Source organism: Leishmania panamensis (genome assembly GCF_000755165.1).
Source record: "Leishmania panamensis strain MHOM/PA/94/PSC-1 chromosome 8 sequence".
Taxonomy (NCBI): domain Eukaryota; phylum Euglenozoa; class Kinetoplastea; order Trypanosomatida; family Trypanosomatidae; genus Leishmania; species Leishmania panamensis.
The window spans coordinates 337,391-361,862 of NC_025887.1; the positions used below are offsets into that span (position 1 = coordinate 337,391).

Sequence of the window (24,472 nt, forward strand, 5' to 3'; positions counted from 1 at the left end):
AACATCATTGTTGTGCGCGTGTGTATGTCTATGCCCACGTTTTTCTTTGTCTTGAATGGGGAGGAAACCTCAGGAGGAAGAGAGAAGAGAGAATAGAGAGGCTGCGAAAATAGTGCGAAGCGGAGCTGCTGCCGTCTACTTCACCCCGCCCACATACCCAGCCGCTCTCTTCTCCTTTCCCCCTGTCCCCCTTGTGAGAGAGGTTGGAGGAGAAAAAAGAAACAGGAAATCAAACAATGAGGAAAACGAATGATGATGAGGTGAAACGAAAAGGAGCAGCAGCGCAGCTCACTAACACAGAGAGAAAGCCAATCTAACAAGGCATGAGCTTGAATGAATAAAATAAGCGTCTGTGTGGGGGTGGGTGGGTGTGGGTGCGGGCGAAACAGCGAACGCAGCGCATACAAGACGCCTATGCACAGAGAGAAAGGACAAGACATGGACATACGCAAGAGCCATTATGGATGCAAGAGAGGGAAAGAAGCAAAGGAGGTGGAGGAAAGCTCAGAAACACACCCACACAACCACAGAAGGGCATTGAGGTAGACGCCAAAGGAAAGGAAGCGGGGGGGGGGGGAATGCACGCAAAGAAGCGAAATTGTGCGCGAAGAAACAGAGGAAAGAGAGGGCCTGAAAAGGAGCCACAACATTGCGCAGAGAGAGAGAGAGGGGGGGGTGTACACATACACAATGGCTGTGCAGCCATACACACACACACACACAAGCACACATACACGCGTGTGTGTGTGTATAGTCCCGTATGAAGATGCAAAACAAATTCACGCCAGGAAGGAAAAAGCAGCGCACAAATCTCAGCATGCGAAACAACTGTACAGAACAAAAGAGAGATGTGCAGCGGCAGTGGTAAAGTCATGCGTGTACACTCCAAGGAAATGGGAAGGAGGGGGGAGGGACGGATGCGCTACGACACCTTTCCTCCCTCAGTGTCCTCCGGTAGACTCACGTTAGCGGAGCGGCGGCGGTGCGGCGGCGGTTTCTTTCGCGCAGGTGCGCGTTTAGAACGTTCTTGGCTCTCCCCAACGCCGTCATCATGGGAATGCTCCTGCGGCTCCACCGTGTCGGGTAGCGTGATGAGACGCCTAGGGTAGTAGCGGTGATGACCGTCCGTGTCGCTACCGCTCCTGTCGCTGCAGGTGTTGCAACGCGATCGAGCTGAGGGACTCTCACGAATCACTGAAACAGTCTTCCGACGCCCCGCCGACACCCGCGACTGATCACCATGGCCACCGACTATACCCAAGTCGTTGGGTGAGCTCAACCACGCTGGATTCACAGTTGCTCCGGTAGAGTTTGGCCCCAACGTCGGTAGTCGACCAGGCGCCCGCTCCGCTTCCCTTTCCAAGCTGCTGCCTGGATCACCTATGGCATGCATAGAGTGCAGCAGCAACAGCTGCCCTAGCGCGTCGCCGCCAGCGGCCACCGTATTGGCAGAGGGGGCTGTGCGGATGTTGCCTTTGACCTTGTTGGTGTGCGCGACCGGCGGGTTGTGAAGGGTGTGATGCGATTCCTCCTGCCGCAGGCCACAACCACCGCCATCACCAGCACCGGGTGCGGCGTAGGGGAGTGACTCTGGTCGATGTGCCTGCTGCTGCAGTGGTTGCCTCGCTGCCGCCTGGTCGATCCGGGCACTGCGCTTCTTTAGCGACAAAAGGTCAACCGAGGCTCGCGCAGAAGTGTCGCCTGCACTCGGCAACGCCCCAGCCGGCAGACTGTGAGAGCGAGGTCGACTATGACCTGGGCACCCGCGTACGCCAGCCGCTGGTACTCCATTGCCAGCACCGTCGTCATCTGGGCTAGGCAATACCAGCGCCATGGATCTGCGATCTGTCTGCATAAGAGTACGCGAGTGTGTCAACTTCCACATGCCCGGCATCATCTCCGCGTTACCACTGCAAGCTGCAACAACAGCTGCACTGGGGGAATCTGAAGCATCCGCTTGTACAGACGGCCCCGCAGCATCGATATCGCTTCCAGCGGTATCAGTGGCCTGCACAGGTGACTGGTCCACACAGCCGTCCAGCGACGCTAATGTGCGAGGTCGATCACGCACCGCACATGTCACCGCATACGTCACCGAACTGGTCACCTCGGAGGGCGTGAGGGCGGCATTTCCAAGGCGTACGGGTTTCGAGGTGCGCCGGTCTGCAAGGTTGATGCGACCTCCCACACGCGGCTGCCAACCTGGAGCTGGTGTGCGCCGCACACGTGAGGCTGGTTGTACGGAAGAGCCCCTGAACTTCTCACTGCCGCCAGCACCAATCCCGGCGGGTGGCGAGGTGGCGAGTGCCACTTCCGCCGAAGCGCCTGCAACGATCTGTGGCTTGCCAGCGCTGCCACTGATATGGTCGCGCACCGCCGATGTCGTTGCGGGGGCAGGAACCGCTGAAATGAGCGTGGTAGCCTTGGTCGATGCGACAGTCGTGTTGCTGCCTCTGTCAACATGGTTGCTGTTCAGCCCGGCTGCACCAGCCTGCTCGTCCAAGGTCAAGAGCATCTCCGACTTCAGTCCGCTGTGAAAGGATGGCACCGTTGTGCTGCTGTGCTCTGCGGTAGCGGCAGGCGCACACACCTCGTGTAACGAGGACGCCATAGAGGCAGAGGAAATGGAGTTGGCGTTATGAGCACGACCGCTGCGCGAGCGCTGGTCAGAGGCGCCGGCGCTGGACGTGTGGCTGCTTGCGCTCAGCTGCCAACGTAATCCACCACCACCGTCGGGGGTGCGCAGCGACAGCGGCGGCTGCGTACTGCCGACGCTCGGTAGACAATCTGCCGAGGACGGCATACGGGTGTCACATGAGACACTGCACTTCGTAATTCCTGTCCTGACGGCGCTACACCGCGATGGATCCAGCCGAGACCCCTGCGCTACGCTGGTGTGCAAGTCGCCCGTGTTGCTGGGCGAGGTGACTGTCACGGTCGTTAGCAGCTGGTGAGACAGGGGCACATCGGTCGTGCCGGTGGAAGAAATTATGACGGCGGGGCGCATTTGCTGTTGCGGTTTGTGTGGCATGGTGATTCTCTGAAGAGCGGCTGACAACCTCGGAGACGTCTGCGTGGCAGACCGAAGAACTCCCGACGTGGCTGACCCAACGCCAATGGCGGTGAGCGACAGGAACGGAGGGCGCGAGGAGGTGGTGGGGCTGCTGCTGCTCAGCACAGACCTCACCCGTTGAGTGAGCGCCGGTGACAACGACATGCCTTCGGCGCCGCCTCTGTGATTTACTGCCTCGTCGTTGCGCTGATCAACACTCCTCAGCTCTGCTTCGAGCCCATCACGGTTCGCTTTCTCTGAGACGAGAGCGGAAACAGCCGGGTGGGTCTGCGGCAATGTTGGTAGGTGGACGACGAGTCGGCGTGCATTCTTCGGCGATACCATGCCCACGTTACAGCTGCCCAGCAAGTCGTCGATGCCACTGGCAGCCTGATCATTCGGCTCCCTGACATGGTCAGCCAAGGACAACTGCTTCGTCCCGCACACCGCTTCGCTGCTCTCGTGCTCGACCTCTTTCTCAAATGGGGGAACGCTAGACGGCAGCAGCGTCCCGCTGCGAGTGCCGCGGCCTGCGACAGAGATGCCTCGTGGAGCCTGGACCCCACGCCCGCCTGTCATATACTGCGATGACGTCCCCAGCGCGCTCTTCTTTTCCCCCACCAACGCCGATGCAAGATTTGTACGAGTGCCGTGCACAACGCCGCAAGTGGCAGAAGTGGTAGAGCCGGTGGTGGTCGCACCAGCTCGCGTAGCAGCTCTCGACGCCTGCGCTCGCCATGGGAGCAAGCTCGTTTCATCGATGCCAGTCGCTGTGCAGTCCTCGAGCTGCAAAATCTGACCCTGATAATGAGCCCTCGCGGGGCCCAGATGTTGGTGCTTAACCAGCGCATGGGCATTATCCCCCTTATTCGTGGAGTGTGATACGCCTGGCGCCGCCTCCGCTAGTGGTGTGGCGGCGGGGGAGAACTGAGGCGCCGTTGTGGCAGTTGCCCCATCCCCGCTCGCGACTCCACGACGTCCGTCGCTGTCGTCGTCTTCTTCGGCACGCAGTGGGAGGCAGTCGTCATGGCAACTGTGCGCGTCCTGTCCCACAGCGGAAGGCGGGGTCAAGCTCGTTGTGCGTGTTACGTCTGCAGTTGCGCTCTGCTCCTCCCGTAGCCCGTCCACACTTGCCTTGAGACCATCGTCACTCTTCGCCGCTGTCGTCGCTGCCACGCGTGCTGGTACATCAGCTAACGCACGAGCACCGCTATAAATGACGCCGCGCTGCCATGCTGGCATTGCCTGCTGCTTCAGCAATGCCGACGCGCGTGACACTCGTGTGCCACCCGGCCCGGCTGCGTAGTCGCTACGCGCTCGGCCGACCGCGATGACCGCCGGCAGAGGCACCCCTGTCCTTTGTGTATTCGCTTTCCAGTGCGCCACCTGCAACGCATCCGACGGGCCTCGAGTCTCACGCAACCGGTCCAAATTTTTGGACGTTAGCTCGCAGTGCGAAGATGTCACCGTTGTAATGGGTGCGATAGTCGCGGGCGTGGTACCTGCCATAGGACGCGTCGCAGGCGTGGGGGTAGCAATGGTGGTCATCAGTCCCTTGCTGGCTGCACCGGCGCCGGCGCGTGGCGACGCACCACTGGTGCCGCTGCGGGGCGGTGCGCGTAACTTCTCAAATCGGCTGAAACCGAGCCCCGATGCCCAAACAGTGCCGGTGTCACCGCCGTAGACAACCTGCGCGCCAGACCACACCGTCAAGGATGAGCCAGATACGCACGTCTGCTGATCGCTCGCCAATGGTGATATACCGCGCCGCGTCGACGCGCTGGGCGAGATGCCCAGCGACAAGGTTACAGCAGGAAAGGGCCAGGGAAGGCTCTTGAACTGCTGGCTCAGCACCTCACTCTCGATCTCGGTAGAGACGTCCGACTCGTCTTCCTCGTCCTCATCAATATCATCGTCACGCTCTGGCGAGAGAGGCGGCGCCACAGGGCGCTCCAGCCGCTGCGCTGGTTCTATCGGCTCCATGCGGTTGGGCTAAAACCTAGCAGAGAGTAGTAAATTGTGCCACTTTCTGTGTGGCTTTGTGTGTGTGGGTGTGTGTGGATGTGTGTGGGTGTGTCAGTGATCAAGAAGGAGAACCCAAAGAGGCAACGAAGGACAGATGTGACCGTATAAAGTCCCAAACCGAAAAGAAAGGGGGGGGGGGGCAAAGTCGTTGAAAGGCTGAATTGAGGTTGAAGGTGAGAGGCGAGCGGTCAGGGTGGTGATGGTGGATAAAGAGCGAATAAATGAAAACAACGCGCACCCAGTGAAGAAGGACACAAAACAAAAGGGTGGGCACCGGTCGGTGTTCGAGGGCGCTTGCGCGTGTGCCTGCAGGGGCGATCTGCGAACAGTGGCGCCAGCAAGCGCAGATACGCATCACATTCCTTTTTTTTCTTCTCTCGTCTCAGCGTGCCCATTCTCTCCGCCATACAACACATGAAGACGAGCTCCGCCATGAGCGAAACCACACTCGGCCCCACGACTCCGCCTGCCGCGGGCCCATCGCCGGGTGCGGGGCAGCCGCAGACACGCGCGGGGCAGCAACGCGCCGACTCCCTCACCGGCGCGCCGCCCCTGCCCACCATACGAGGGGCACAGACGTGTTCGCTGCCGCACCGCACTCCGACGCAGCGCCACCCACGACCTGGTCGGCGACACCAGTGGCGATGCGCGCCACTCCGACCTCCCTGCGCCGTGGGTGCCTGACCCTGTCACCACCAGACGTGGCTCGGCATCGGCAGGGGTGGGGGCTGCTCGGCTCCCCCACACAGAGCGGAGGGTGCCGGGCCCTGACGCCGCGCCGAGGTGGCCCCCGTCAACAGGGAGTTGTGCAGGGACACAAGCAATGGAAACCAAAGAAAACCCTGAACTGACGAGATGGAGACAAAGAGAGAGGGTGCGGGGGAAGAAGATGAGATTGGGGAAGGAAAGTAGCAGCAGCAAACTAACACGCACAAGGTAAAATGCAAGGGAGAAGGGCAAACGAAATAACAGCGATGGTACCCACAGGACGCCCGCATGAGGAACGCCACCACGACAGCAGCGCCAGCAAGAACGCACGTGAGGCCAAAGAGGAGAGGCAAGTGGGTTGGCAAGCAAGACAGAGGAAGGTGGTGAGGGGCACGAAGACAGCATCTCAGCGAGAATACCGAAATGGAGGCAAAAACGAAGGAAAAGGCTTCTGTGGATGCTCGAGGAGGACGGAGTGGCAAGAAGTCGCCACGCTCCTGCAAGGGTGCGTTGTGTGTGTCCTGCCCACCCACCCACCCACTCACCCACCCACCCACCGCCTGTCGAGCGCTAAAGGAGCAGCGAAGAAAAGGGGAAGGAAAACGCACCACCGAAAGCGGACAGTGAGAGGAGTGGAAAAGAAGACGCGCGAGGCAGCGGCTCAAGAGGGAAGAATGAGAGGGGGGAAAATGGACGCAAGCTGTGGTGGTGTTCGTACCAAGTGAAGGAGGCTGGTCGCAATAGGGAGGGAGGGAAAGCGGCGGTTTCATTAAAAAAAAAAACCAATGACTACTAACGGCCACTACTCTATAGGCACGCAGGACGCGCTGTATTGTTCTTTGGTGTTGCCTCACAGGTGTTTAAAGCCGGCCTCGGCAGAGCTGTAGTATCCGCAGCACGCAGGGTAGAGGTATGGGGTAGAGCCAACGAAAATGAAGTAGGGGGAGACGACAACGGAAGAAAGGCGGCACTGCGCGAGAGATGGCAAAGGGGGGAAAGCTCGAGAAACACCGAACGGAAAGAACAAAAGAGAAGGAGAGAAGGGGAGAGAGAGAGAGAAAGTCAGAATGTACGTGGGGGGGGGGAGGGGGCGTGAAGGAGTGACGAGCGGGGTGCGCGGCGAGTGGGGCAGACAACGGCACCGAACAAGACAACACAAGCAGAGATGTCGTACCGGTCAGCACACTCATGCACAAGGAGAGAAAGAGCGCGGAGGCCTCACACACCAACCCCACAAAGACCTATATATATATATATATATATATCGATAAGAATAACACGGAAAGAGAATTTGACGGGCAGAAGCTATAAGCACAGAAGAAAGTGGAGGAGACACACACACACACACACATACACTCATAGACCCCGACACAAGCACTCCAGAAAGAGACATACGGTCAGTGATGGGGAGGGAAGGGCTCCCCTCCTTCACGCAACAGGTTGGCTACGCAGTGGAAAAGTGGAGAGGAACCGAAATGAGTGAATAAGAAGGCAGGGAAGAGGCAAGAGGAGGGAATTCGAGCGTAAAAGGCACCGAACATATCGCTCGTTTAGTGAGTTTGACCTGTTCATGGTTTGCCTGCTTATATGCGCGGTCTGCGTGCCGCCTGTCATCAACTGGCGTGTGGCTGGGTGGGTGTGCTTGTGACCGTGAGTGGTGGCTGTGAGAAGAAGTGGAGGAAGCTAGCTAATGCGCCTGTGTCTGCGAGGAGGGGGGAAGGCCAGCTCGATAACGCGGATGGTGCTGAGACTGGCGCACACATCCACGCACACAAGTCATCACAGGCGCGGATGCCAGAGGAGAAAAAAAATAGAGGACCACCAAGACGGAGACGAAGAAGAGGTGACGTGGCTGTGCCGGTGTGTGTGTGTGTGTGTGTGCCTCTCTCTCCACCTGCCTATTTACCCTCCGTCATTTTCTCTTCAGTACTGCGTTACTTTCCTGTTTCGTGTGTCTTGTTCACTTCCCCACCAGCGCGTACTGGTCAGAGGAGCCTCGACGACAACGACAACAGTGAAGAGAGAAGAGGGGGGAAGGGAAAGGGGGAAGGGGGAATGCAGTGGTGTCAGCTGCTGATTGAAGTTTTGACGGTCTAGAAAGCGCGCCAATTATCCTCGAGAGTGGAGGGAGGGAAGGGGGAAAGTGAGGAGAGAATGGCGGGTGGACGGAGAGGTGAGGAGCAGTAGCAGGCAAGATCTGCTACGGTGTGGACAGGCAGGAGAGGGAGGAGGCCGAGAAAGAGAGAAAGAGGAAGACTGGAGAGCGTGCACATCGGTGATGGCGTAGCCAAGAACCCGGCGCACACACAACACCCTCTTTCCCCTCTCTCTCTTTGCCCCATCCTCCTCCTTGCGTTCTCCACCCCGATACCCCCCCCCCTCTCACTCTTCTGCACTTTTACAGTGTGTGTGTGTGTCTTTTCCACCAGTGCGGCGTCTCTCTCGATGTGGGTGCGCGCGCGGTGCATGGGCTTCTCTATTCTCCTTTTTTCCGTTCTCCTAATTCTACGTATAGGAGCGCATACTTAGCACATAGCAGAGCATCAGCGATGTAAGCACTTCACTCTTCCCCTTCCCCTCCCCCCCCTCCGCTGCACCGCTCGCACTCCCGCTCTTTCCCTACGGTTACCTGCACAAGCGCCAAGTGAAAGGGACAGAGAGTGAGTGTGGGAGTCGCCGGCACTTACGCCTTCTAAAACAGCTCCAAGTCCCTCCACTCCTTGCGTTGCCGCTCCAGCTCCACCGCCAGCGCGGTCTCCTCCTTCTCCTTCTCCTCCTTCAGTTTACGCCGCCGTGCCGCCTCCTCGCCCAGGCGCGCGGCCTCGAGCTGCTGGTCTCGCAGCGCCTCCATCCGCCGCTTCTGCAGGCGCTCCTCGGCCGTCAAGCCCTCTTCTGGGCCGAACTCGCTAGTGCCAGTGCCGCTCCCGCTCATCCCGCGCTGCGCAGCCGCCGCTTCCAACGCGGCCTCTCTCTTTCTTTGCTGCTCGAAAGCAACTTTGAAGCGTACGAGCTTCTTCTCGTCTGTCAGCTCCTTGTGCGCCTTCTCGAAGACGGTGAAGGCCTCCTGCACGTGGGGCAGCTGGCACTTGTCGGGGTGCAACGCCTGGGCCATCCTACGGTAGCGCCGGTCAACGTCGGCCACGGTGCAGGTGCTGGGGTCCACATCGAGGATGATGAAGTAGTCACTCGCCTTGCATTGCAGCACCCGGCGAACCTCAGCCGCCTTCTGCGCGTCGCTGGACAGACCGCTGGTGGCAAGCTGCGTGAGGAAGCCGAAGGCGATGGGCGGCAGCGCCGTCTCCGCCTCACGTGCGCGTTTCTGCCCAGTCGCGGCCCCAGCAGCCGGAACACTGTGACTCCCTGTTGCCGTGGCGGAGGTGCCCTCCTCTACTAGTCGGTCCTGCTGCCTCTGATACGCCCGCTTCAGGTGGTAAAAGATGGCCTCCTGGCTGAGCGACTTGTGTACTTTTTCCACGGCGTGGAAGGCGTCCGTGGAGTTCGCGAGTTGGCACTTGTCTGGATGCAGTAGTAGCGCAATCTTTCGATACTGCCGATTCACATCCGCCAGCTCGCATGTGGCGATGTCGAGCTGGAGAAACTCAAATGGGCTCGCCTTGCGCGCCTTACACGCCAGGAGTCGCGCAATCTCGGCCGCCTGCTGCACCTCGCTCATGCCTGAGAAGGGGGGGGGTTGATGCCCTCCGAGAGTGTCTGTCTGCAGGTGGGTGTGGGTGTGGGTGTATGTTCGCCGCTGCACTTGCCCAAGGCGTCCCACCAATCGCCGTGCGACTGTCGCTCTTGTGATGTGTACTCTCAGGCGTTGACGAAATGCAAAACGAAAATGGAAGTCCCGTGTGCACGGGGGAAGTTGCAGGCGCACCCTGTGGACTATAACAAAGCACCTGATCGATGACGTGATGGAGAATAAAAAGAGGGAGCGGTGCAATGCTGATGGGGCTATCGGCATCGAAATTAAGGCTGACAGTTCAAGTACCCCCTGGGGCATACGGTAACACGGTAGTCTCTCTTCCCCACCTTGGCAGTCGCACTTCGGTGAGCCTGCCTGAGTGTACAGGTGTGTATGGGGGGGAGGGGGGAGGGACCTGCATGCATTTCAGTCGCTGTCGACGACGCGCAATCAGCGCTCCGTCCTTCATTCCCCTCTGTCGGTTCGCTGTCACTCGTCAATTGAACAAGCGGGCGCGGACGTGTTTAGTCGCTGGGCATCAAGCACAATAGTAAATAACCAAGAGGGAAGGCTGTTCGCCGCGGGCATCGTTTCCCTTCCCTCGTCTCCCCACCCACCCACCCAGCCCCTGTCACCGATATGAAGAGGAGGGGGAAGAAGTCTGGCAAGACATTCGAGCGAACAGTACAAGGCGCTGGAAAAGGGAAGGACAAACAGAAGAAGTTGAGGGGGTGTAAGGATAGGCACAGCGGACTCTCATCACCTGAGAGGTTGCGCCGTCCTCCCCACCCATCCAGTTCAGCACTGTACGCTTCACTTTTGCACTTAAGCAGAAGGGAAAAAGGGGGAAAGCTCCGCACTCCCACACACGCACACACACACACACACACATACAGACTATGCACATACAAACACATCGGCGTATGGTCGAAGAAAAGAGAAATGCTCCCCACACACACACACACACCGTTTGCTGGATGGACGCAAGGCACACATTCGACTTTGTCCCTCCTCGGCTCAGAATAGGTTCGCGGAGGTGAAGATCTGACGCAGTACCTGCGGCAGCACATCTGTTCGCATGCACTCATACCCGTGCCCAGCCGGCAACTGCTGCTGCAGATGCGACGCCTGCGCCCCAAGCGTTGCGATGAAGATGCAAAACATCTTCACCTCCGGCTTGCTCTGAATGATCTGCGCCAGCTCGCGCGGTGTGATGCCGTACTGGCGCAGGTTTGCGTCGCTAATGACAAACACAAAGTACGAGTCGCCCTTCTCCTTCGTCACCAACTCAATGCTGCGCCGCATTGCCTCGACAGTGTTGTCGCCAGACCAGCAGTACTGCGCGTATGCCAACATCTTCTGGCAGATCATCATGCGCTCCTTCTGGTTCGCAGGTGGAGAGCTGAAGCTGACGAGAGGGATGTTGTCGCTGTCGCCGTTGTGCCCAATCATGGCGTAGTCCAGCTTCGCCTCGAACCCGGCAAAGGCCTCCATGATCATGATAGTCGTCTCGAGCAACTTAGTCAAGCGCTGGTCCATGCTGTTGAAGCGGTACATGCTCGCACTCACGTCCAGCACAAAGACCAGCCGCTTCTTGTACTTTTGCTGAAACGGACTCGTCTCCTTCGAGTCGACGCGGCGCTTGTAAACATTCGCTTCGCCCACGATCCCCTCGACAAGCTTCTTGTCGTCCCACACACCATCCGTCTGCCCAGTCATCCACACCCGCTCACCCTCGGCAGCCTTCAGCCCCATCAGCAGCGCTCGCAGCTGCGCCACCGCTGGCTGCACGCGCTCCTGTAGGCCCTTGTACTCCTCATACTCCTCCTCCGACATGCCAATCGACTGCAGGCGCTCTTTGAGCGCATTGCGGCCCATCCGCCGTGCCTCCTCCAGCAGGTGCTTTGGGACCTTGCGCTTCTCCTCTGGCGACACCTGATGCACAGGGTTGCCCTTATCGAGGCGGTATGGACCCACCAACCCTCCAAGCCCCGCAGTGTCTGTGCCGCCCGTGCCGCCGGCCCAGGTGTTGCCGCCGTGGTGCTCCTTGTCGTCGATCTCGCCGTGCTTCAAGGTGCCGGAGGGCTGCTTGCGTGGCGTGCTGTACTTCATCTTGAAATCTTTCACGCCTACCTCGTCCTCCTCAACAGTGGCAGCGTCACCGACAGTGGACGCGTTGCCGGTGAGCAGCGACGACCACTCTGAGTAACGCTGCCGCACGCGCTCACCATTCACATCGGCAACGGAGACCTGCTGCGACGCCGGCTTCCACACGTAGACAGTGCCGCTGTGGTTGTCAAGGGACCAAAGGTCCGCTGTAGCAGCAGATGGCGACGTGGAAGCCGCCTGGATTGCCGCCTCAGGGACGCTGGCAAATGTGCGCTGTGTGGCGTGTTGCGTGTCGATCGCGGAGACCGTCCGGCCGTCAGAATGAATGTGAAGAAGCTGATGGCGTGCGTCGTCAACAAGGACAGTGGGGACAAGCGGCACGGCACTCGCTGAGGTAGGTCCTGTCTTACTCTTATAGTAGCGCAGCTGCAGCCCGCTTTCTGCGGTGCCCTCGACGCGGGCGTAAACGACGTTGCGACCGACCGGGTCGTCCTTGTAGGTATCAGATGTTCCATCAGCGGATGGGGACGTGCTCGCCGAAGACGACGCAGCAGCGGCAGCGACGCGCCACAGCGACCCCTTCAAGTCCGCTGGGACAAGGACGTCATGCGACGCGCTGCTCCGGTCGCTCGCAGAGAGGTGCGCTGTGGGTCCATCATCAGCGGCAGCGATCGCAGGGGCATCCACGAGCTCCAACCGTTGCGTATCCGGCGAGAGAGGAAGCATTGTCGCATGAGCCCTGCCGTCGGCTGCCACCGACACCTTCACAACACCAGTGCTGCGATGTGCCCTCCGTCTCGACATCTCACGAGCGTCACCTGCAGCAGGAGCCTCCATCTCCACAGTTGCCAATCGGCTGCCCACAAACCGCAACGACACGACTGGCTGTGGGAAGCTCACCCTCACGACTCGCCCTTGGAGGAGAAAAAAGCACTCCTTTGTGGCTGACGAGGCAGCGGCAAAGCAGATGACGCCATGGCGGGCACTCACATCAAGCACACGGACGCTTGCCTGCGCAGCTGATGTCGCCGATGCAGCGGACAGGCACCGGTCTAGGTGGAGAGGCAACACAGGTTCGAGAGACGTGGTGGTTGCTGCGCAGGCTGTGTTGCTCGCTGACGTCGTCGCGCCTTTTGCGAGGCCCATGCGCGCCATGTACAAGTCCGAGGCGGCCCCTGCCAGCACGTCAATCAGTACTGTGCGGCCCGTCTTGTTAGAAGACAGCAGCACAACGCCCTGCGGAGTACGCTCGCCATCCAATCCAGTCCCATCTCTCTTGCGCAGAAGGGACGTCCGTCCACCCATCGTGTGCGACCAGGTCGCCAGCGACGGCGGCCAGATGCGGAGGTGCTGCTGCTGCCCCATGGTGTCACCAGCCTCGCCGCAACCGGTTCTCCAAGGAAGCGCCTGTGTAGACATGTCGAGCCCAGTAAATGTAAAGAGCGAAGACAGGCACTCCGCCGCGTCTGCCAGCTCCGTCGCGTACAGCGAGGAGACGTCAACAAACCGCGCATGGCCCACTGGCCAAAGCGTCGCCAGTTCCTCTGCCTTGTCGGCGAAAAGGTAGCGGACCTCTATGGAGGAAGGCGGCAGGCGCACTGTCGCGACAATCAACCGCAGCGCTGTTGCAGTGGCTGACGGTTCACTCTTCCAGCTGCTGCCATCCTTTGCGGATGTGCGGCGAAGCAGCAGGACCGAGAGCAGCGGCAGTGTCGCCGCTTCTGTCGCCGCATCGGTGCCACCAACAGCCGCCACAGAGGTCATGGCAACAACCGTATCGGTGTTGGAGTTCACGAATGGCAGGGTGGATTGACTTGCCCACTCCGTGAAGGCCTCTGTGGTGGATAGTGTGGCATCCGCAGCCGGTGAGGCAGGGAAGAATGCCTCGGTGGGGTATGTTACATGCCACGCCGCTGCCCCTGTATCGCTCGTGCGACTACCCTGTCCCTGCGACGCGGCTCCTTCCTCCTCCGCCTCCATAATGCGCGACAGGAAGCGATGCTCGCTGAGCGTAACCTCTGCAGGGAGGAAGACGAGGGTGGTAAAGTGCCCGGCGTCCGTCGCCGTCGCTGTTGTGGCCATCGTTGTCATGGGTAGCGTCACCAGCTCCTTAAAGGGCAACAACGCTATCGGCTGCCCTGCCTTGTACGGCTTGAGGCGCTGCAGGCCACCTTGCTGAATCATGGGTTGGAGGCAGTTGGCGAGCACCTGCCGCACCACCCGCAGCGTGTTCTCGTCACGGGCATCGAAGTTAAAGACGTTGTTAAGTGCCTCGTAAACTCCGTCTTGCGGGTAGCATGACATGTGCTTCACCACGGCAATCAGCTCACGGAGCGAGAAGGGGTAGGTTAGGTTCCCTTGAGTGAAGGCGTTCTGTAGTTCGAGAAACACCAGAACGAGGCGCTTTAGCAGTGGCCGCGGCAGGGTTGGCGCGTAGGCAGCCAAGACGCACAGCTGCGACTCCGCGTCCGGGTTGCTCATCACGTATGCGGCGAAGAGGTCACCACACTCGCGGAAGAAGTCGTTGCCGTGAAACGGAAATCCCGGCGGATTGGCCAAGACGATAATGCGAAAGTCCGGGTGAATGGCGATGCGCTGCATCGTCCCTGCCGCAGATGATGTGTACGGCTCCATCGCTGGGTCGTAGATCTGCCGCCCGTCACCGAGCCGCATCTCGCGGTCTTCGATCAGGCCCTTCAGCACCTGCACCACTTCCACTGGTGCCTTGTCGATCTCGTCCACCACAAGGCAGTGGCCTCGCTGGACCGCCTTCACCAGCGGCGAGTCCTCCCAGACGACCTTGCCGGCCTCTACCGTGGGGTTGATCGTCAAGCTGCCCACGGTCGTGTCACGGTGCAGTTGGATATAGTGGCGTGGGATGCCGAGGCGCGAGAGAAAGGCGTCCACCACCTTGTTCTTCCCCACGCCCTGGTTGCCGATAAGGAGGATGTTGCTGCCCATGGCGTACTGCTTCGCCAGCCAAGCCAAGATAGACTCGTGCACACGGTTCGCGTGGAACCCGGTAACGTATGGCACCAGGGCCAACTCCGCCTGCGTGTACACGCGAGAAAGGTGTAGCACAGGCTCCCCGTTCACGCTCCATAGTCGACTCGGGCTCGTGGAGGCTTCACCGCCGGCGTGGACACCGTCATTTGGGGCCACAAGAAGAACCTCGCCCTCCGCCGTCGGCTCCGCTGATGTCGTGTCACCGCGTCCCGTCGCCGTCCGGGTGCTTGAGTGTACCAACCCGGAGGTCTCCAGCGCGTGTCGCACCTTGGTAGCGGCAACACCTGTCATCAGGGGCAGGAGCAGTGTGTTGCACACACTCTCCTCGATGCGTGATGGGTAACGCACGGCAGAGCGGACGAGCTGGCGCAGCTGCCGGAGGCTGAGTTGCGGCATCTTGCCGTCTGTGGAGTGAAGCTCCGCCAGCCCATTGCGTAACTGGATAAGCTGCTCCACAACAGCCTCAATGCGCTGCTGGGTTGCCGCCGGGGCCTCTTGCTTCCGCCACGTCTCTGCCTGCAGCAAGCGTGCCTCTGTCTGAGCGACCTGCCGCAGCACCGGTCCTAGCGCATCCTCGCCGGCATCCGGCATTGCCACCATGCGAAACAGCGTTGTGAGGTCTTGTGTAATGAAGAAGTCCCTGCCGCCTCGGCTTCCAGCCGCACCGCCGCCACCGCTACTGACTGGTTGTGGCGGACGCGCTGTTGCCACCACTCGAAAGCACGGGTGTACCGGGAAAATCCTCCGCTCCCGCATGTCCTCATCTGTCGGTTTCCACACCACTACTCCGGTAATCGGGTCGCGCTCAGTGAGCCGTTCCTTTAGCCGGTTGTATTCCATCGCTGACTTCAGCATTGTGCCGTCAGCCAGCACTGCGCTCTGGTCCACAACGATTTGCTGTAAGGACGACAGCATCCCGCTCGGTAGCTTCTCCATGCCATCCAGCACGACCAGCTCGCCGTAGATGGCAGCACGCAGCAGCGGCGAGTCCTGCCACGTTGTGTTGCCTGTCTTAGGGTCCGTCATGCGCTGCTGGAAGAGGTCCTTGTGCGTCATATCAGTGTACAAATGCATCGTCGGCGCAAGCGTGTACCCCAGCAGCCGCCCAAACGCGCGCACCATGGCCGTCTTGCCGCAGCCGGTGGGGCCGACCAGGCAGATGTGTTGTCGGCTGGCGTGCACCTGCAGCATCGCCTGCAGGACGTGGTAGTGTTCAGTTGTAAAGACCGTGGAGGGCGCAGCGGTGGTGCTGAGATACTCTGCGACGTCCCATTCAGCATAGCCGCTCGCGTCCGAGGACCCGCGTGAGCAGAGCGCCCGAGGGCCCATGAAAACCTTCAGGAGGTACGTCCCTGGCTGGCCAGGATGCTCAGCGTTGTGCGCAGCGGTTGCCACCACCGCATCTGCCACAACGACCGGCACACCGGAGAACACCGCGGTGGATGTAACGTTTCGGTACTGCAGGATATAGTTGTAAATCTGCTGAACCGGCAGTGGGACACTAACAACCGTTGAGGGAGCGGACACAAGCTGGGCGGAGCGAACGTAGGCACGAGCTGCCGCTGCGCCGCGAGGCTCGTCATCTCCTGGCTCATCTTGACCCTGCACCAATGTGCGCAGCCTTTCACTCATGCGCAACCTCTTGGCAGGTGGCTCACGCACCTGATGGCCATGCAGCCTATTTAGTCCACTATCCTCACGACTGGAACGGCGAGCATGCGTGTTGTTGTCTGTGAGATTAGCGGCAAGGAGTAAAGGCGGATACACGCGACAGTGCTGAAGCACCTCTGCGTACTGCGCCAGTCGGCGGTGGTATTCCTCAACGTTTGCATACCCAGTCGCCGCACCACCTGCGCCACTGCGGGTGAGTTGGCGGGCGTAGTAAGGCCAAGGAAAGCCCCGTATGACAACCTCACCTACCGGTGTATCAGGGAAGAGGGCGAGCTGCTGGGCAATAGTGGCAAGGGCCCAGTTGTCTAGCGCCTGCAAGGGGCTACTCGCCGCAGCGACGCCGCTGTCGGCGTTATCTACGCCCGCAGCGATGTCGGCGTCATCCTCGGAGAGCTGCTCCACCATACCACCCCTATAGTACATGGGGGTGTGCTGGGCCCTTCCACGGCCATGCAGCGGCGCAGTCGAGGTAACCTTCTTCTTGCTCGGCTTGCTCAGCTGGAAATCGCTTGTGGAGTCGTTGATAGCAGTAATGGCCGCGCGCAGCTGCACAACCCGTGCGAAGCGGTCCGAATGCTGCTCCTGCAGCTCTGCCACCTGTTTTATCCGCTTATGGTTATTGCGGCTCGTGCCATCAGCGCGCGCCACCAAAGCGCTCACCACGGACGACGACGGCGCCACCACTGGCATCGGCGTGCGGACGTACAGGCACTGGAAGCGCGAGCGCAGTGGGGGATCAAGTGGGTTGCCCTCGTACGGTGGTACCGGCACTGTAATCCCAATCACGCGAAACCTCTCTGAAACGCGCACCAGACCCATTTGAGCCAGCTCACGCTTCGCTTCAGCAATCAGCTCGACGTTCCGCAGACCGTCACTTGCGCTCTGTTGTTGATGTCCCCTCTGCTGGAGCTTTGACTCGTATAGCTTCTGCAGTAGCGAGTCGTAGCGCGCCGGGTGAATAAGAACCGAGCCGTTGTCGAGGTGCATCTCACGGTTTTCGAGGAGGTTGTTGATCACCGGCAGCACATTTCGCTCCACACGCGTGAGGCCCTCGAGCACCAACAGCTGACCCTCCACAGCAGCTGAGACGGCGCTTTGGTCGTCGTAGATGAGGTTGCCGTTTCGGATCTCACGACGCTGCTTCAGGTCGCTCTCTGTGATGTCGCTGTTTAGGTAAACGACGCGGATTTCGCGGCGGGTGAGATGGCTGTAAAGCATCACCAGCCAGCGCATGGCAGGGCCGGGGTCACCGATGAGACACATGTCCTGGCCCAGCTGCTCCTTCTGAGCGATCCAGCGGAGGTAGCTCCGCGTGAGCGGGTCCTGCAGGGTGAAGAACATATTCTCCTCCGTCACTGTACCGGCGTTCAAGGACGGTAAGCCACCGGTGGGTCCCATGGCTCCCTCCGCCGGGTCGACCGCAGCAGTTGGTTGAAGGTACTGTACGGTGTGGTCAACGCCGGGGGGAGCCCAGACCACACGCTCGGGGTGCGCCGCGTATTCCGGCACCGGAATCATTACATCGCCGATGGTCAGGCACATGCTGCATGGCACCTCCACGCCATCCTGTGACATGGCTGGAGTTCCAGCGCGGCGCACACCTCCTGGTGGGGTCCCTGATGCACTGCCGCTGCCGACGGGACTACAAAGCGACTGCGTGGTCGACAGAAGTGTGGGTCGATAATGCCGCCGTGACCATTCAAAAGTATTGTCGATGCTGCAGAACAAAAGGGCAGGCGAGGGCGCAGCAAACTTGACGCTGGACGACGATGTCGGGGTGGCGGGAGCGGGGTCGAAGATGTGAGGAACGATACGGCGATTGTGGCAGTGGTAGTAGTGAAAAGAGGTCCGTAAGGGGTAACGGAGCGCAGGGCATAGGACTGCAGCGAGATGACGGCACAACATGGAAAAACGTCACGTTCAAAGGAAATATATAAAACGTCACACACAAAGGAGCGAGGATGGCGCAGTGGTTGCCGTGACCTCTGCAGCCTTGCTCAGTGCCGTGGTCGTTTCGGTTTTCCTTGTTTGCATATATATATATATATATATATATATATATATGTGCGTGTGCGTGTGCGGGTGCGTGGAAAAGAAAAATGGAAGGTGCGCGATGACAAGGCAGCCGCAAACTATTTAGGGTAGCGACAGCGTCGGGGGTAAGCTCGGGTGGGGGAGGGGGGTATAGAGGGGAGGCGACGGCGGGAGGGGCACAGACGGCTGCCCGTGCGCTACTCTGATGGATCTTGTTGCTTTCTTTTGTTCTGTGGAGAGCCCGTTCGACGCACATGTGTGGGTGCGCGCGTACGGATGAGTGGGAGACGGCATAGCAAAAGAGAGAAAAGGGAAGAAACGGCGTGAGGAGCACCGAGGGGATGCATGTAGTAGTCAGGACACGCAACAAGGCCGCTTGTCGCATGCTGAACGGGAGGGGGGAGGAAGAGGGAGAGTGAAAGGGGGATGCGACGCACGGCCGCCTTCTCAGGTGGAGTCTCGCCGTTCCCCTCCACTCTACAATTGTCGCCTCCCACGCCCTTCACGCAATGCCCATTCCCTATCATCGGCAAGTTGGGGGGATCGTTGCCCACAAACGCTAAGAGACCGGCCTAGCCCGGCCCCCCCCCACACACACACACGCACTGCTTTCTTTTTTTCGCTGCCCCTTTGCGATTGCTTCGCTTCCGTTTGTTCTCGTCACTCGAAACACCCGTTGCTGTTGGAACGTCACCTTGGCTGAACACGACATTGACCGTGATGAAGGGAGAGAGAAGGAATATCACTGACTGCGTGTATTGGGTCCACGTACACCGCTAGGCCGGTCCTCTAAGCATGGCCATCGGCCATGCGCTCCTGGTCGTCCCCCTTAAACTGCGCTTCTGTTGCTGCTGCTGTCCATTCTCCCCCCTCGTTCCTCATACCGTCGGCACGTAGCTCTCGCATGTTGCTGTATTGGATCCCTGAGAGAAGAAAGTGCGCCCACGTTGTTTTGTTCCTCGCTTGCTGGTGTTACTCCGCTGGCTCTTCTCTCGCAATTCCCCGCCCCCTCGCCGCTCCCTCCAGTGAGCCCACTGTGCGAACACGATACTCCCTCGCCTAAACAACACAAGTTCGTATACAGTAAGTGAAGTGGGCGTCCATGACGAGAAGATGGATTTAGATAGACATAGAGCAGCGCAGGCGAGGAAAAAGGGGGGAGGAGGGACGCGGGTAAGAGACGGGGGGGAGGAGGAGAAGCGGGACGCTGACAGGCCCAGACACACGCACGCACATGTACATACATGCACGGTATGCCTCGACTCTCCTTTTTTACTGGGGTGATGTCCTTTTCCGTGTTTTATTTTCGCTTTTTGTCACCGCTCCAGTGGGGGTGGTGTCAAGGCCTCCTGTAGTCCCTGCTGCTGCCCTTGCTGTTGTGTTGCTCCCTCCCGCACACAGGAGGTCTTGTTTCGCTTATTGGCTGAGATCCTCTCTTTACCTGCCACGCACTCGACGCATTGGAGGACGATGCTGCCCACGCCACAGCGAAGCGTGGTAGACGAGTGAGAGGAGAAAAAGGCAGCAACAGCCCCACAACAAACCCATCATAGGCTCACAGATCCACACACGTGCATCTCCGCCGCCATGCACATGAGAATGGAAAGCATCAATCGAGAGACAACCGAGAGGACAAAAAAACAAACAAAACAAAAATAAGAAAACGGCGTTGAGCACACTAAGAGGGAGATGGTGGAAAACAAAGGCGAAGGAAAACAAAAGAGAAGTCATTGTAGAGTAATACCACGCGGTGGTCAGTCACAAGAGGAGGCGGGGGAGGCTTCGGTGTCGTATGCACGACGAGAGAGAAAAATGAGAGGAGGCATAGAGCCCACGAGTGTATGCATGTGAAGATGACAAGGATGGGTGTGCGGACGCCAGAAGGACGGATAAACGCACACACAAACGAAAACAAGTCAGGAGAGAAAAAAGGAGTCACCGACTCACCACACGCACATCCGCATACGCACGAGCCTGCAGAGAGAGAGACACGTCACTGATAGAGCCACAGTGATTTGCACTCACCGTTTTATTGGTGTTGCCACATTATGTGTGTGTCTGTGTGTTCATCTCAGACACACAGTAGGCTGTAACTTACTGCGCTGCTTTCCCTCATTCCGTCCGACTTCTCGCTGCCCTTCAGTTGTGCTCTCAAGTGCGTGTCTGCTTCGGTGGCTGAATGTGTGCATGTGTGTGTGTGTGAAGGGAGGTGGGGGTGAGTAGGTAAATCGAAACCCGAAAAGGATGGAGGGGAAAAAACACAGAGAGAATTAAAAAAAAAAACACGCACAGGAATGAGAGAAAACAAAGTTGAGATGGAGGTTGGTTGGGGTGAAGTTCGTTTTCCTTATTCTGCTCGCTTGTCTGCGTGTCTGTGTGGGTGTGTGGGTATGCACAAACAGAGATAAGGAGAGGGCGGCACACCTACTCGAGAGGAAACGAACCAGACAAACGACAAGGAGAGGTGTGATGTCCTGCTCACATTGTCGTCCTGTGGTATATAAGCGACTTCACAGGGAAGGGGGGAGGAGGAGGAGGAGGAGCAAAAACAACGTCAGGAGAAAAACTAAAGAGATGATAAGGATGACGGGTGACAAGGGGAAAAGGGTGGCTGTGATAGTCGCAAAGCGCTGGGTGACCAAAGAAAAAAAGAGACCTTGCGTGCACCTCTCCGCTTCCTAACCACCAACTTACGCACTCTCCATCTACCACAGAGACGGGGGGCAGCAGGATGCAAAACAAAAAAAAAACGGGAGGAGTGAAGCCGTGTAGGGGATCGTAGAGCCGCACGACAGGTAAACAACGCACGCTCCACACACCCTGACGATACCGTAGCAGCGAAGACAAAAGGAGAAGAAGGACGGGGAATTCCGGAGTGGGGGCTACGTGGATGGGTGTATACCGTGTAGTCATCAGCAGTGCACGGCGCCACACAAACCCTCTCTTGTGTAGCTCAGCTTTTTTTCTTATTCGCCCATGAGCAACGTTGTTCTGGTTAGACAGGCATGTTGGCACTCATGTCTAAGCCACCGAACATCTTCAGAGAGACGGCATCGCCTATGACGCCATATCGCTGGGTGCCACTGCAATCGCTGCTCGGATAGGTGCGCATGAACACCTCCTTCAGGGCGCACAAAACAATGAAATCCTCTCCCCTTGGGCCCCCATGCCACTCACCGAAGATCACCTGGATCGAGCGGCACCTATCACTGCATTTCAGGCCGACATAGTCGCTTTGCGCAACCACCGCCAAGCCCTTGGGGGCTTTCGTCGTCGTCGTCGGACCAGGGGTGGTACTGCCGGACGTCTGCGCGGATACGGGGTACTCCTGGATCAGGCACTCGTTCGTCCCCTTGCGCACGCGCACGTAGTCCTTCTCGCCCCAGTTCTCACCCCACGAGTTCTTGATCAGCCAGTACGGAACCTCGCCGGTCATGTTGTACCCAACGAGCAGCACACCGTGGTTCAGCTGTCTACCATCGCACGAGGTCAGGATGCCGCCCGTGTACGACATGAAGGCACTGGCGTCAACCGCAATAGCGATGGGACCGTTCACCGCAAGCCACGCAGCCATCGTATCTTCGTTGCTCTCGATCGTCACATGGCCATCGATGTACGCACCGACAACGAGTTCACTACTCTCCGAGCACTCGGGCACACTACCATTACCAGACACGTAGGGGTAGCTAGCACCCGTGTACACGGCTCCGTTCTTATTGTTCAGCAGCCAGTCGAATGCCTGCAGCATCAGGCCGCCGTTGCAGCCCTCGTCCACATCATCGCAGCTCACCAGCTCCTGCTCCGACAGGGTAATCAGCGAGTGGGTGGTAACGTACCACTGCGACTCTATGTTGCCGATCGCCGAGAACGCCCAGCATGACCCGCACGCCCCCTGGTCCTTCACCGGCGTCACGGCGCCCATCTGACGCCAGTCCACCGCAGCAGGCGCTGTCGACAGGTCCGCGCCCACCTTGCGGTAGTGCTGGCTTGCGAACTTCTTCGCCTTTGCGAAGTGCGTGGCGCCGCTCAGGTAGCGCGTGGCGAACTCTGCCTCCGACAGGTCAAAGAACTTCGTGATCCCGAACCGCGCGTGTGGGTTGTTCGCCTGGTGCTCGCGCATCAGCTCCAGGTTGCGCTGGAAGTTCGCCACCCGCTGCTGCTCCTCGGCCAGCGTCGCGTACACGCGCTTGTACGTCTGCTTGAACTCCTCGAATAGCACAGAGACCGGCCTGCCTACGTACATCGCTCGCGCAGGCACGCCGGCAGCCGCCAGCAGCACGCACACAGCCGCAACAACACACAGAAGGACCCTCGGCACCGCCATCGCGTGGGGGCAGGAAGGGGAGAAGGAAAAACGGAAAGCAGCAAGGAAGAGACCGAGGGGGGAAGCAAAGGTAATGCGCAGCCGCAGAGGTCACAGCTACAGCACGAAGACAGTGGGTGGAATAGGGTCAGATGCTGAGGGTGGTGGAGAGAAGCCGCAGAGCGAGTCAGGATCAATGAATAACGGCGCAGGGAGGGGGGGACAGCGAGAGTACAAGAGGGGGAGGGAATGTCGTCGCAGGCAGCGCAGGTGCGGACGACCTCACACAACAGCGGCGCACCAATACATCGCGCATACAGAGGGAAGGGGAGAGGCGCGCACCGAGGCACGCCGCACATTCCCAGTGGCTGCGCTGCGTGACAACCGAAAGGAGGGAAAAGTGGCAACACTCGTAAATTCAATAGCGTCGCTCACTCGATACGTACCATGTTACACCTCTCCTGCGAGCCGCAGCATCGGGCCCATCCGACTACCGAACTTCGCTAATGCCGCCACCGCGGCAGTGGTGCATACGTGCACGCACATGAGCGAGCACGTACATCCCCCTCACTTTCCCCTCGATGTCGGTGCGTTTCCTCTGTTGTTGCTTTGTTTTTTGAGTAACGTTGAGACTCATCCATACGTACAGGCACACACGCGCAGACATACACAGAGAGGAACTCGTAAAGCAAACCGGAAAACAAAAGTAGTTTGTAGAGGGGGGAGCGGGGGGAACGAAGGTGGGTGGAAGGCGTTGGACAGGCTGTGCAAGCATCTGCATAGGCACGACTGCGATGTGAAAGCGGTGTACCTGCAAGATGCAAAGAGAGAGGGAAGGGGACAGGTATAGGCACACTTCCACGGTAGAGAGAGTCCCGGCAACCAAAGCGGTACAGAGACCTGGGAAGGCGAAAAAGAAAGGCGGGGGGAGGGGGGGGCGTATGCGCAGTAGACAACCCAGAAGAGGTATGCCACAGCCAAACCACAAAACGAAGCCATTCTCGAGAGAAAGAGAGAAAACAAAGAACGAAAAAACTGCTCGAATCAAAAACAAAAGGCGCTGATGGAGGAAGAGAAAAACAAAAGAGAGAGAGACGATAGCAGAGCGAAAAGGTTGCCTGTGTTCCTGTGCGCGCTTGCGTGTGGGCGTGGTAGGCAACTGCTCTATTGGCGCGTAAGAGAAGGACGTGGGAAGAGACGTAGAAAGGAGGAGGCGGCGGGGACCGAGGGCGGGCAGAAGAACAATTTGCAGTATACCCGGAGGAGGGTGGTGCCGCAGTTCCTATTCACAGCGCGCGTGATCGTTCATTTTTCCCCTACATTCGGCCTCCTATTTCTCCTACTCTTTCGCCGGAGTCATCTCCCCCTTCCTCCAGCTCAGATCTTGTATTAACGCGAAGCTGCCATAGCGAGCACGCATCGACGACCATCCATCCACCCGCGACACCTCGCTACTACCACACACACACACACACACACACTCACTCACACGCTTCACCTCTACTTGAACGTGCAGATGCTCTTGCTCGAGCCGGACGTCGACACCATACACTTACCCTCAGGAATCACTTTGTACTCCGGCGTACCGCTGCAATCGCTGCTCGGATAGATGCGCACGAGCACCTCGCTCATACCGCACTGCATCGTAACGGATTTGCCCCCTTTGCTCCCGTAGCACTGGTTCGTGCTGAACACCTTCTCCTTGCACCCCTTGCTGCAGAAATAATCGGTGCACGTCGTCTGCACCACCACCAAGCCCTTGGGGGCTTTCGTCGTCGTCGTCGGACCAGGGGTGGTACTGCCGGACGTCTGCGCGGACACGGGGTACTCCTGGATCAGGCACTCGTTCGTTCCCTTGCGCACGCGCACGTAGCCC

At 59.0% G+C, this 24,472-nt stretch overlaps 4 protein-coding genes across 4 annotated transcripts, besides 1 other annotated feature; all 4 read right to left on the bottom strand.

Moving 5' to 3' along the window:
• Positions 1-922: 922 nt before the first annotated feature.
• LPMP_080840 (hypothetical protein) lies at positions 923-5,035 on the bottom strand (the record flags this gene model as incomplete). The annotated part of the gene is made up of 1 exon (XM_010705912.1): positions 923-5,035. The coding sequence occupies one exon, from the start codon at positions 5,033-5,035 to the stop codon at positions 923-925; it is 4,113 nt and encodes a 1,370-aa protein (XP_010704214.1).
• Positions 5,036-5,448: 413 nt separating this feature from the next.
• Positions 5,449-5,873: a repeat region.
• A 2,604-nt stretch (positions 5,874-8,477) lies between these two features.
• Positions 8,478-9,458, bottom strand: LPMP_080850 (hypothetical protein; the record flags this gene model as incomplete). The annotated part of the gene is made up of 1 exon (XM_010705913.1): positions 8,478-9,458. The coding sequence occupies one exon, from the start codon at positions 9,456-9,458 to the stop codon at positions 8,478-8,480; it is 981 nt and encodes a 326-aa protein (XP_010704215.1).
• A 1,032-nt stretch (positions 9,459-10,490) lies between these two features.
• On the bottom strand, positions 10,491-17,657 carry LPMP_080860 (dynein-related ATPase, putative; the record flags this gene model as incomplete). Its single annotated transcript, XM_010705914.1, has 1 exon — positions 10,491-17,657. One exon carries the CDS (start codon positions 17,655-17,657, stop codon positions 10,491-10,493), a length of 7,167 nt encoding a protein of 2,388 aa, XP_010704216.1.
• A 3,631-nt stretch (positions 17,658-21,288) lies between these two features.
• Positions 21,289-22,617, bottom strand: CPB (cathepsin L-like protease; the record flags this gene model as incomplete). Its single annotated transcript, XM_010705915.1, has 1 exon — positions 21,289-22,617. One exon carries the CDS (start codon positions 22,615-22,617, stop codon positions 21,289-21,291), a length of 1,329 nt encoding a protein of 442 aa, XP_010704217.1.
• Between the last annotated feature and the right edge of the window lie 1,855 nt (positions 22,618-24,472).